Below are 12351 nucleotides of genomic sequence, written 5' to 3'. Positions count from 1 at the left end.
GCACACATGGATACAAGGACACAAAAATCAACTTTTTCAACATAACACAGACTGCGTAAATGTTACTCATGATACAAGATTTTTGCTACACCTGCAATGACATCTGCTAAACATGTGTATGGGATCGATACCATTTGATTTGATTAGTCGTGGCTACGTTTAAGACATTATAATTGTGTTGTGGCTATAGAGTCATATTTAATGCAGTCATCTCCTGTCTGCATGTATGGAGTGTGTGTTCTACACTGGACCACACACACACACATACACACACACATACACACACACACTGCTAGACCACAGCCCCATGGTGAGAGCCCATGCTGGGTGGTACTGTTTTCAGTGTTGTGTTTCACTCTGCTGTCTGATCTCTTAACCGATTAACTGCCAGGGATTGTATAGAGGACATTCCTTACATACCTGACCCCTTTAGTCACTAGTCATCCACACACAGACACACACACAGACACACACACAGACACACACACACACACACACACACACACACACACACACACACACACACACACACACACACACACACACACACACCTACACTACTAATACAGTGTACCTACACTACTAATACAGTGTTGTATTAGTAGTGTAGGTACATCGTGGTCATAGTATGAATCTGATGTATGAAAATGTGCTCCTCACAGCTCCCCACATAGGGAATGCAATGGATACATTGGATTGGGTTTATTAGCTGTGCAAGTCACAGAATAACCGTTATATAATGCTTTCCTCTCCCTCTCTCTCTCTCTCTCTCTCTCTCTCTCTCTCTCTCTCTCTCTGTCTCGCTCTCTCTCTCTGTCTCTCTCTGTCTCGCTCTCTCTCTCTCTCTCTGTCTCGCTCTCCCTCTCTCTGTCTCTCTCTGTCTCGCTCTCTCTCTCTCTCTGTCTCTCTCCCTCTGTCTGTCTCCCTCTCTGTCTCTGTCTCTCCCTCTCTGTTTCTCTCTCTGTGTCTGTCTCTGTTTCTCTCCCTCTCTCTCTGTTTCTCTCCCTCTCTCTCTGTTTCGATCTCTGTCTCTCCATCTCTCCCTCTCTGTTTCTCTCTCTGTGTCTGTCTCTGTTTCTCTCCCTGTCTCTCTGTTTCTCTCCCTCTCTCTGTCTCTCTGTGTCTCTCTCTTTCTCCAAGGAGCTCATTGAGGTGGACAGTGAGGTGGTTTTTGAGCTGGCCTCCTATATCCTACAGGTAAGTCTGAGGTCAGAGTGACACCAGTTCCTTAATCTGCTTCCTGACACACCACACTACTCACTTTCCAATCTGCTGAAATAGTGAGCTGTCTTTCCTCTAATTCTGCTTTATTTTAGAAGGATTGTTTCTCTAGCTTTGTCCCAGATCTACTCTGACTCTACCCATTAGTTCATCATCTTTATCATGACATGAACATGACAGAGGAGTTGGCCAAATGAACTTACATTTGAAGAATCAGACATTGATTATTTTTTAAATGGGCTCCCATGCCTAGTTCGAGGGAGTGAGTATGTATATTGGCCAGGTAGTGTGTAGGGTTCCCCCTCAGTCTAGGTCAGCCCATTACCACACACACACACACACACACACACACACACACACACACACACACACACACACACACACACACACACACACAAACAATAGCGCACACACACAGTCCATAGTCTTTGTGTGTGTGTATGTGTGTGTGTGTGCGCTATTGTTTGTGTGTGTGTGTGTGTGTGCGCTATTGTGCGTTTGTGTGTGTGTGCGCTATTGTGTGTGTGTGTGTGTGTGTGTGTGTGTGTGTGTGTGTGTGTGTGTGTGTGTGTGTGCGCGCTATTGTGTGTGTGTGTGTGTGTGTGTGTGTGTGTGTATGTGTGTGTGTGCGCTATTGTTTGTGTGTGTGTGTGTGCGCGCTACTGTGCGTTTGTGTGTGTGTGCGCTATTGTGTGTGTGTGTGTGTGTGTTTTGTGTGTGTGTGTGTGTGTGTGTGTGTGTGTGTGTGTGTGTGTGTGTGTGTGTGTGTATGTGTGTGTGTGCGCTATTGTTTGTGTGTGTGTGTGTGCGCGCTACTGTGCGTTTGTGTGTGTGTGCGCTATTGTGTGTGTGTGTGTGTGTGTGTGTGTGTGTGTGTGTGTGTGTGTGTGTGTGTGTGTGTGTGTGTGTGTGTGTGTGTGTGTGTGTAGGTGCAGAGGTGTCAGGTATCTCTTGGTCTTTAGAGGTTTTGCTCCAGATGGAAGGATAACGTTTCTCTCTGATTTCACCGCAGGAGACTTGACCCTACTCTCACCTGCCTGCGCTAATATGCTCACACATACACACACACTACTTAACCCACAAAAGCCATCTTTCGCCCCTCCATAATACTGCATATATCTAACCACTCTCTTTCTCTTCTCTATCCAGGAGGCTAAAGGTGACTTCACCAGGTAAGAACAGTTATTATACTACAGTAAGCTGTATATGTAGAATATACTTTATAATAACTAACATCCAGCAGCCTCAGACCTATTGTCCCTGTCTCAGTGGGGAGTAGAGAGGTGGTGGCCCACATATTTGTTTGGTTTTTGGGCGAGGGGAGGGTGGGATAGGTGTGTGTGTGACAGGAGAACAATAGCACCCATGTAAAGGGTCTGTCCTGGGCCCTCTGAACCCCTCAGAGCAGTGAAACACCCCTCCCTCTCCTCTCACAGGACCTGCCTTTGTCTGCCTGTCCTCCATCACTCTATTCCTCTCAATCTCTCCTCCCCCAGTCTCCTGATTCACTCACTCCATCCAGACTGAAGTCTGACTTTTTATTTTTACCAGGCAAGTCAGTTAAGAACAAATTCTTATTTTCAATGATGGCCTAGGAACAGTGGATTAACTGCCTTGTTCAGGGGCAGAACGATAGATTTGTACCTTGTCAGCTCGTGGATTAGAACTTGCAATCTTTCAGTTACTAGTCCAACACTCTAACCACTAGGCTACCCTGCCGCATATTTGTGTGTGTGTGTGTGTGTGTGTGTGTGTGTGTGTGTGTGTGTGTGTGTGTGTGTGTGTGTGTGTGTGTCTGTGTCTGTGTGTGTGTGTGTGTGTGTGTGTGTGTGTGTGTGTGTGTGTGTGTGTGTGTGTGTGAGAGAGAGAGAGTGAGACAGGGCTCCACAGTGCATGACTCCTAACCAATTAAAAACAGAGCAGTGAAACAGGGTGAGACGAAGGCCAGGGTAGTTAAGACCTCAGCTTCCCAGCTCACATGATGAGCCTTCTGCCCCCTAAAACAACTTATCCTCTATTGATTTGCAGTTTTATGGTGTAGAGAGATGCTAGCTTACATTTAGGCAGGCTTGAGATGTCCTTTACAAAATGCCATGTGGTGCAGTGTATTTTCTGCTCCATTGTGTAACCTGCTATAGTGTAAATGGTTGTTTGCAATGCTGGTAATCATGCTACTATGTTCCTTTAAATAAAGATGCAGTGGATGTCTTCACGGTTAAAGGAACACATGAGCTGTGTTCGAATATTAACCACACTAACCGTACTATTTGTGACGTAAATTGAGTATATATACTGCTCAAAAAAATAAAGGGAACACATAAACAACACATCCTAGATCTGAATGAAAGAAATAATCTTATTAAATACTTTTTTCTTTACATAGTTGAATGTGCTGACAACAAAATCACACAAAAATAATCAATGGAAATCCAATTTATCAACCCATGGAGGTCTGGATTTGGAGTCACACTCAAAATTAAAGTGGAAAACCACACTACAGGCTGATCCAACTTTGATGTAATGTCCTTAAAACAAGTCAAAATGAGGCTCAGTAGTGTGTGTGGCCTCCACGTGCCTGTATGATCTCCCTACAACGCCTGGGCATGCTCCTGATGAGGTGGCGGATGGTCTCATGAGGGATCTCCTCCCAGACCTGGACTAAAGCATCCGCCAACTCCTGGACAGTCTGTGGTGCAACGTGGCGTTGGTGGATGGAGCGAGACATGATGTCCCAGATGTGCTCAATTGGATTCAGGTCTGTGGAATGGGCGGGCCAGTCCATAGCATCAATGCCTTCCTCTTGCAGGAACTGCTGACACACTCCAGCCACATGAGGTCTAGCATTGTCTTGCATTAGGAGGAACCCAGGGCCAACCGCACCAGCATATGGTCTCACAAGGGGTCTGAGGATCTCATCTCGGTACCTAATGGCAGTCAGGCTACCTCTGGCGAGCACATGGAGGGCTGTGCTGCCCCCCAAAGAAATGCCACCCTACACCATGACTGACCCACCGCCAAACCGGTCATGCAGGCAGCAGAACGTTCTCCACGGCGTCTCCAGACTCTGTCACGTCTGTCATGTGCTCAGTGTGAACCTGCTTTCATCTGTGAAGAGCACAGGGCGCCAGTGGCAAATTTGCCAATCTTGGTGTTCTCTGGCAAATGCCAAACGTCCTGCACGGTGTTGGGCTGTAAGCACAACCCCCACCTGTGGACGTCGGGCCCTCATACCACCCTCATGGAGTCTGTTTCTGACCGTTTGAGCAGACACATGCACATTTGTGGCCTGCTGGAGGTCATTTTGCAGGGCTCTGGCAGTGCTTCTCCTGCTCCTCCTTGCACAAAGGCGGAGGTAGCGGTCCTGCTGCTGGGTTGTTGCCCTCCTACGGCCTCCTCCACGTCTCCTGATGTACTGGCCTGTCTCCTGGTAGCGCCTCCATGCTCTGGACACTACGCTGACAGACACAGCAAACCTTCTTGCCACAGCTCGCATTGATGTGCCATCCTGGATGAGCTGCACTATCTGAGCCACTTGTGTGGGTTGTAGACTCCGTCTCATGCTACCACTAGAGTGAAAGCACCGCCAGCATTCAAAAGTGACCAAAACATCAGCCAGGAAGCATAGGAACTGAGAAGTGGTCTGTGGTCCCCACCTGCAGAACCACTCCTTTATTGGGGGTGTCTTGCTAATTGCCTATAATTTCCCCCTGTTGTCTATTCCATTTGCACAACAACATGTGAAATGTATTGTCAATCAGTGTTGCTTCCTAAGTGGACAGTTTGATTTCACAGAAGTGTGATTGACTTGGAGTTACATTGTGTTGTTTAAGTGTTCCCTTTATTTTTTTGAGCAGTGTAGTATGCTTATTGGTCATAGTATGGATATAGTTAGTATGCCCAAAGATCCTGGATGTCGTACTAAATTTGCCAAAATACGAAGTATACAAGCAGTGGACACTATTTCTGGGATTTTAATACAATTCTTCAGAAAATGGGCGTGGCTTCACAACATTTTCAGATTGAAAATGGTGGAATTTCATATCATTACAGCAGTAAATACTGGTATTTTAGCTAGCTACCTAATGTTAGTTGGCTACTAATACATCGAACTTGCCAGTATATTAACTATATGTCATTCTTAGCTCAACTAAGTGGTAGAGTCGCTGTGCGTTCTCAAGGGTAATTGTTAATTCGCTCCGGCTATCTACTCCGATTCCAGAGCTCTCTCGTCTGAGTGTACCAGAGCGCAGAATAAATGATGATTTACGAATGCTCAACCCAGTTGAATATGGCCTGTGTCAGTAAACGTTAGCAAAAAGCATAATTCAATTGTTGCCAGTTACAGTTACAGTCACCAACACTGTTATCATGGATAACATGAAAACAGCCTAACCAGCTCTTGCAAGGGCGAGTAAAATGGTCAGAGTGAGGTGATCTCTCATTTGTGTCTGGAAGTAGCTAGCAAGCTAGCCAACGTTAGCCAGTTAGCTTGGGTGCTTGACTGCCGTTGGGAGGTCAGAACGCTCGGATCAATCCTACTCCTCGGCCAGGCCGTCCAGTGCCACTGGCAGTGTGCGCTCTGAATTTACCAACGGACAATCTGACAACGCTCTGAATTTACCAACACCCAGAGCGCACTCCAGGTTGAATTTACAAACACACCCAAAATCATAAAATGTCTAGCTAGTAATTTGTTATGCTAACAAGCTAGCAAGAGTTTGCATAGCAACAGCAGCAACTTCTGGTAGACAGGTGAAGCGCTAGTATGCGCAACTGAAAGGATACCGTTCGTTTACAGTATACTAAAATGAACTAATAGTATATACTCATTAAGTATGTAGAATACAGTATGTTAGTATGGGTATTCGAACACAGCTATGGTCATATAACTTGGAGCAGTACAGGATAAGGATTCTTCGTCAGTGTGTGAGCATGGAGGGAAAGGAGGGATACCTAGTCAGTTGTACAACTGAACACATCTTCCGCATTTAACCCAACCCCTCTAAATCAGAGAGCTGCAGGGGGCTGCCATAATCAACATCCACAGAACAGCAGGTTAACTGCCTTGCACAGGGGCAGAACTACAGATTGTTACCTTGTCAGCTCAGGGATTTGATCCAGCAACCTTTCAGTTACTGGCCAAATGCTCTAACCACTAGGCCAGTGGCCAGGCCTGTGCAAACAAGAGAGTCAAACAGCATTCACCTTTGATCCCATTTCCTCCTTCTCACAGGGAACATAAAAAACATGGCATCCCACAGCTCTGGAATGTGTAACATATTACGCTATATATTACACCAACATTGTACGTGTTTATGTTACTGGTTGCCCATTCATTCCTGGTGAAGGCTGCTGGGGCTGTGGCGTCCAGATCAGGTGATAAAGGTTGGGATTGAGAACCATTGCTCTAGCCCACATGAAATAATACTATAGTAGTATGGTTAAATACCAAAGTATTCACTGTAATGTTTTTGCATACTTTGGCGTAGTATTCACTGTAGTGTTTTTGCAGACTTTAGTATACTGTAGTATGTGCTATAGTACTAATAGTATACTACTAAATTCTATAGTAAGTACTGCACATGATCGAGGTATACTACAGCGTGTCGTATAGCGTTCTACAGTATACTATAGTTTACTACAGAATGATATAGTAAGTACTGTAGTATTCTATAGTAAACTGTAGTATTTTTTCATGTGGGAGATCAGGCATGTGGGAGTTACAGCTATTATATTTCCAGTGTTGGCTGTCCTTTTTCCAGGCCTTTCCCTCAGTCTCAGGGGGCTGGGAGGTTTAGGGGATTACAGAGGGGTTTAAGACTGAGAGTCTGAAGTCTGGGGTCTCGCTATCTCTTCCTCTCTCTCTCTCTCTCTCTCTCTCTCTCTCTCTCTCTCTCTCTCTCTCTCTCTCTCTCTCTCTCTCTCTCTCTCTCTCTCTCTCTGCTCCACCAATTCAATTTCAATTTAAGGGCTTTATTGGCATAGGAAACATAAGTTAACATTGCCAAAGCAAGTGAAGTAGATAATAAACAAAAGTGAAATAAACAATACAAATTATCAGTAAACATTACACTTGCAAAAGTTCCAAAAGAATAAAGACGTTTCAAATGTCATATTATGTCTGTATACAGTGTTGTGACGATGTCTCTCTCTCTCTCTCTCTCTCTCTCTCTCTCTCTCTCTCTCTCTCTCTCTCTCTCTCTCTCTCTCTCTCTTCTCTCTCTCTCTCTCTCTCTCTCTCTCTCTCTCTCTCTCTCTCTCTCTCTCTCTCTCTCTCTCTCTCTCTCTCTCTCTCTCTGCACTCTCTGCAGTTGTTCCCAGCTGTGGACTGTCCCATCAGTCCACCTGAAACACAGCAGGGCAGCATTAGTTTCCCCCACCCTGTCAGTTACCAACTCTGGCCCCCAACCCATAGTTTATTCTTAGGGAAATACCCTTGGATTGAAGTCAATACCTCATTGTGGTAGACAAACATCACACTATTGGAGACACCTTTGGATTGGTTTATATCACTAATGCCAATCTGTCTACAACACCTCTTGGCAGTTTGAAATCAGTGTGTGTTGACAGTAATGACGTGTGTGTTTCTGTGTGTGTCACAGTAACGACGTGACGAGGTCAGACCTGAAGAAGCTTCCAGCTCTGCCGACTCAGGCCCTGAAGGAACACCCATCTCTGGCCTACTGGTGAGTCCCAGCCTGTCTTATTGGCCCAGTTGACCAGGGCCACCAAACTCTACTGCCTGGTTGATATGAGTGATTGATTAGATGTTGTGTATGTTTTCTGTTCCAGTGAGGACCGGGTGATAGAACACTACAAGAAGCTGAATGGACAGTCCAGAGGGCAGGCCATAGTCAAGTAAGACTGGAGAGGGGAAGGGTGTGTGTGTTTCTTATGTGTCTCATGTTCTCTCCCTCTTGAGCTGTGTGTTCATCTCTCACACATGCTGGGTGTCTACTGCGTGTGTATCCATATGGGTGTGTGTGTGTGTTTTTATGACACTCTCTCTTCCGTAGTTGATGTGAAGTTGAACACTGTGAAGTTGAACACTGTGAAGTTGAACACTGTGAAGTTGAACACTCTCTGATTGACTAATGTCTCTCTCTGTCTGTCTCAGTTATATGAGCATCGTTGAGTCTCTGCCTACATATGGAGTACATTACTACACTGTTAAGGTACAACCTTATCACTTACAGTCTCTCTGTCTTGGGGTTGGGGGCTGAGGGGGTGTTTGGGAGGAGGCTTTGGGGGACTATGAAATACATGCACACACACACAAATATACACACACACGCTCTGATGTGTGTACCCTCTCTCTCTGTCAGGATAAACAGGGCATCCCGTGGTGGCTGGGCCTGAGTTATAAAGGAATCTTCCAGTATGACTACCAGGACAAGGTCAAGCCCAGGAAGGTAAGACCTTCATTCTCTTTCTCTCCCTCTCGCTCCATTATGTCTGAATTTTATAAAGATGTAACACTGTCCTCCCATCAGTCTCCCTGTAGTCTGTTAAAGCCTCTCACCTCTCACCTTTGACCCTGGAAAGACTAGTATCATTCATCTCCTGGCTGGATGAACCGACACACACACACTCCCACACGTGAACTCTGACCCCTCAGTCCTGTTCTAATGTTTGTGTGTGTGTGTGTGTGTGTGTGTGTGTGTGTGTGTGTGTGTGTGTGTGTGTGTGTGTGTGTGTGTGTGTGTGTGTGTGTGTGTGTGTGTGTGTGTGTGTGTGTGTGTGTGTGTGTGTTTGCACATTTCAGTCTAAATGTCTCACCACTGTTCTCCCCACATTCCTGCTCTATCCCGTAATAGTCCCAGATCCTGAGGTTTCCTAGGTTACATCACCACAGAGACAGATTGGGAATGCTGGCCTAATCTCCTATTCTAGGTCACAGCATTATTTGGTGGTTTGAGATAGCTTCCAATGTTAGTATCAGGTAGAAAGGTGCTCTTTACAAACTATGGCTCTCTTGGATCCTTCATTATTGGCAGGATGTTTTCTCCCCATATCTCCCCATTTGTAGATGTAAACACACACACACACACACACACACACACACACACACACACACACACACACACACACTGAAATGCAGTGGGTCATGCCAGATTGAAAGTGGTCTGTACTACAATAGAGTGAATGTGTTCCAAGGGTTCAGAGGGGAGGAGGAATGAAGGGAGGTTCAGGTCTTCCATGTTCTGGCTTCTCATCAACATACACACACACACACACACACACACACACACACACAGAGTTACAGCTAAACCACAACCAGTAAAAATGCCTTGTTAGTGAGTTGTGAGACACTTTATGGTTTGTGAGTGACTGAGGCAGATGCTGATTTAGATTTTCTTGATAGAGATTAAGCCTATGTCTCTGCTAGCTATGTCTCTGCTAGCTATGTCTCTGCTAGCTATGTCTCTGCTAGCTATGTCTCTGCTAGCTAGTGTGTTACCGGGTCAGATAAGTATATGAACATATGAAACAGTGCTGAAAAACAACAGGAAGCCATGGGCAGGTCTCCATAGTAACAAAAGAACACCCTGGAAACATTTAAAGCCCCCACCTTTCTGAGGGAGGGGGACAGGGAAGGGAATCAGGGATGTAATGCTTCTCTCCAGTATTACTGAGCCATTATAGACCGTTCTATTCTTCATACAATCCCATGGGTATCCCCTAGGGACTTCAAGCTTTCTCAGGCATGACCTTTTCTTTGTACACATACAGTATACACACACACACACACTGGCCTAACAGTGGACACACCCTTTGCCATTCTCAGTGCTGTGTGGAAAGAGTGTCGCCATGTCTGTATCTGATATTGTTGTTCAGAATATTCAAAGTTTCTCTAAAGTTGTTAATAAATACACACCACTTATATAACTCCTGTCATTTATCATAATTACAACCCATAACTCCTTTAAACTGGTTTAATTTCTCATTGTGTTGTACATGTTGGTACATGTTTTTTACATTTTAGTCAGTTAGCAGACACTCCTATCCAGAGCAACTTACAGTAGTGAGTTTTTTTTTTTGTACTGGTCCCCCATGGGAATCGAACCCACAACCCTGGCATTGCAAACACCATGCTCTACTAACTGAGCCACAGGGAAGACTGTTGAAGTAGCCTTCCTGGAAAATGTGACTGTGGTCTGCAGTAATGTTCTATGGTCCATTGACTGATTACTAAAGCCTGATACGAGGGAAGATTAAAGCGATGGTTTGTGCCAGCACACAGGGTGTGTAGGCTTCAGTCTATTCCCTGCACTAACAAACCTGATCACACTAGTTCAATACCACAACAGCTACTGGGGTGTATGTGAAACTAGTGCCAGTGTTGTCTGATGTGACACTAGTGCCAGTGTTGTCAGTGTTGTCTGATGTGACACTAGTGCCAGTGTTGTCTGATGTGACACTAGTGCCAGTGTTGTCTGATGTGAAACTAGTGCCAGTGTTGTCTGATGTGAAACTAGTGCCAGTGTTGTCTGATGTGAAACTAGTGCCAGTGTTGTCTGATGTGACACTAGTGCCAGTGTTGTCAGTGTTGTCTGATGTGACACTAGTGCCAGTGTTGTCTGATGTGACACTAGTGCCAGTGTTGTCTGATGTGAAACTAGTGCCAGTGTTGTCTGATGTGTAACTAGTGCCAGTGTTGTCTGATGTGAAACTAGTGCCAGTGTTGTCTGATGTGACACTAGTGCCAGTGTTGTCAGTGTTGTCTGATGTGACACTAGTGCCAGTGTTGTCTGATGTGAAACTAGTGCCAGTGTTGTCTGATGTGAAACTAGTGCCAGTGTTGTCTGATGTGAAACTAGTGCCAGTGTTGTCTGATGTGACACTAGTACCAGTGTTGTCTGATGTGAAACTAGTGCCAGTGTTGTCTGATGTGACACTAGTGCCAGTGTTGTATGATGTGACAGTAGTGCCAGTGTTGTCTGATGTGACACTAGTGCCAGTGTTGTCTGATGTGACACTAGTGCCAGTGTTGCCAGTGTTGTCTGATGTGACACTAGTGCCAGTGTTGTCTGATGTGAAACTAGTGCCAGTGTTGTCTGATGTGAAACTAGTGCCAGTGTTGTCTGATGTGAAACTAGTGCCAGTGTTGTCTGATGGGAAACTAGTGCCAGTGTTGTCTGATGGGAAACTAGTGCCAGTGTTGTCTGATGTGACACTAGTGCCAGTGTTGCCAGTGTTGTCTGATGTGACACTAGTGCCAGTGTTGCCAGTGCTGTCTGATGTGACACTAGTGCCAGTGTTGCCAGTGTTGTCTGATGTGACACTAGTGCCAGTGTTGACAGTGTTGTCTGATGTGACACTAGTGCCAGTGTTGTCTGATATGACACTAGTGCCAGTGTTGCCAGTGTTGTCTGGTGTGACACTAGTGCCAGTGTTGTCTGATGTGACACTAGTGCCAGTGTTGTCTGATGTGACACTAATGCCAGTGTTGCCAGTGTTGTCTGATGTGACACTAGTGCCAGTGTTGTCTGATGTGAAACTAGTGCCAGTGTTGTCTGATGTGACACTAATGCCAGTGTTGTCTGGTGTGACACTAGTGCCAGTGTTGTCTGATGTGGCACTAGTGCCAGTGTTGTCAGTGTTGTCTGATGTGACACTAGTGCCAGTGTTGCCAGTGTTGTCTGATGTGACACTAGTGCCAGTGTTGTCTGATGTGACACTAGTGCCAGTGTTGCCAGTCTTGTCTGATGTGAAACTAGTGCCAGTCTTGTCTGATGTGACACTAGTTTCAGTGTTGCCAGTGTTGTCTGATGTGACACTAGTGCCAGTGTTGGCAGTGTTGTCTGATGTGACACTAGTGCCAGTGTTGCCAGTGTTGTCTGATGTGACACTAGTGCCAGTGTTGTCTGATGTGACACTAGTGCCAGTGTTGCCAGTGTTGTCTGATGTGACACTAGTTTCAGTGTTGCCAGTGTTGTCTGATGTGACACTAGTGCCAGTGTTGACAGTGTTGTCTGATGTGACACTAGTGCCAGTGTTGCCAGTGTTGTCTGATGTGACACTAGTTTCAGTGTTGCCAGTGTTGTCTGATGTGACACTAGTGCCAGTGTTGCCAGTGTTGTCTGATGTGACACTAGTGCCAGTCTTGTCTGATGTGACACTAGTTTC

At 45.6% G+C, this 12351-nt stretch overlaps 1 protein-coding gene across 1 annotated transcript in view; it reads left to right on the top strand.

The window, feature by feature from the left end:
• LOC106561189 (FERM domain-containing protein 4A) overlaps nucleotides 1-12351 on the top strand; it is an 82531-nt gene that overhangs the window by 57802 nt on the left and 12378 nt on the right. The window contains exons 6-11 of the mRNA XM_082956624.1: nucleotides 1141-1197; nucleotides 2371-2393; nucleotides 7824-7907; nucleotides 8014-8079; nucleotides 8339-8396; nucleotides 8547-8633. Coding sequence (XP_082812750.1) covers nucleotides 1141-1197; nucleotides 2371-2393; nucleotides 7824-7907; nucleotides 8014-8079; nucleotides 8339-8396; nucleotides 8547-8633 — 375 coding nt within the window. The remainder of the gene's footprint in view (nucleotides 1-1140; nucleotides 1198-2370; nucleotides 2394-7823; nucleotides 7908-8013; nucleotides 8080-8338; nucleotides 8397-8546; nucleotides 8634-12351) is intronic.

Source organism: Salmo salar, chromosome 10 (assembly GCF_965601325.2).
Source record: "Salmo salar chromosome 10, fSalSal1, whole genome shotgun sequence".
NCBI lineage: Eukaryota > Metazoa > Chordata > Actinopteri > Salmoniformes > Salmonidae > Salmo > Salmo salar.
The sequence above is the reverse complement of the archived record's forward strand: the minus strand, read 5'-3'. Positions and strand labels throughout refer to the sequence as shown.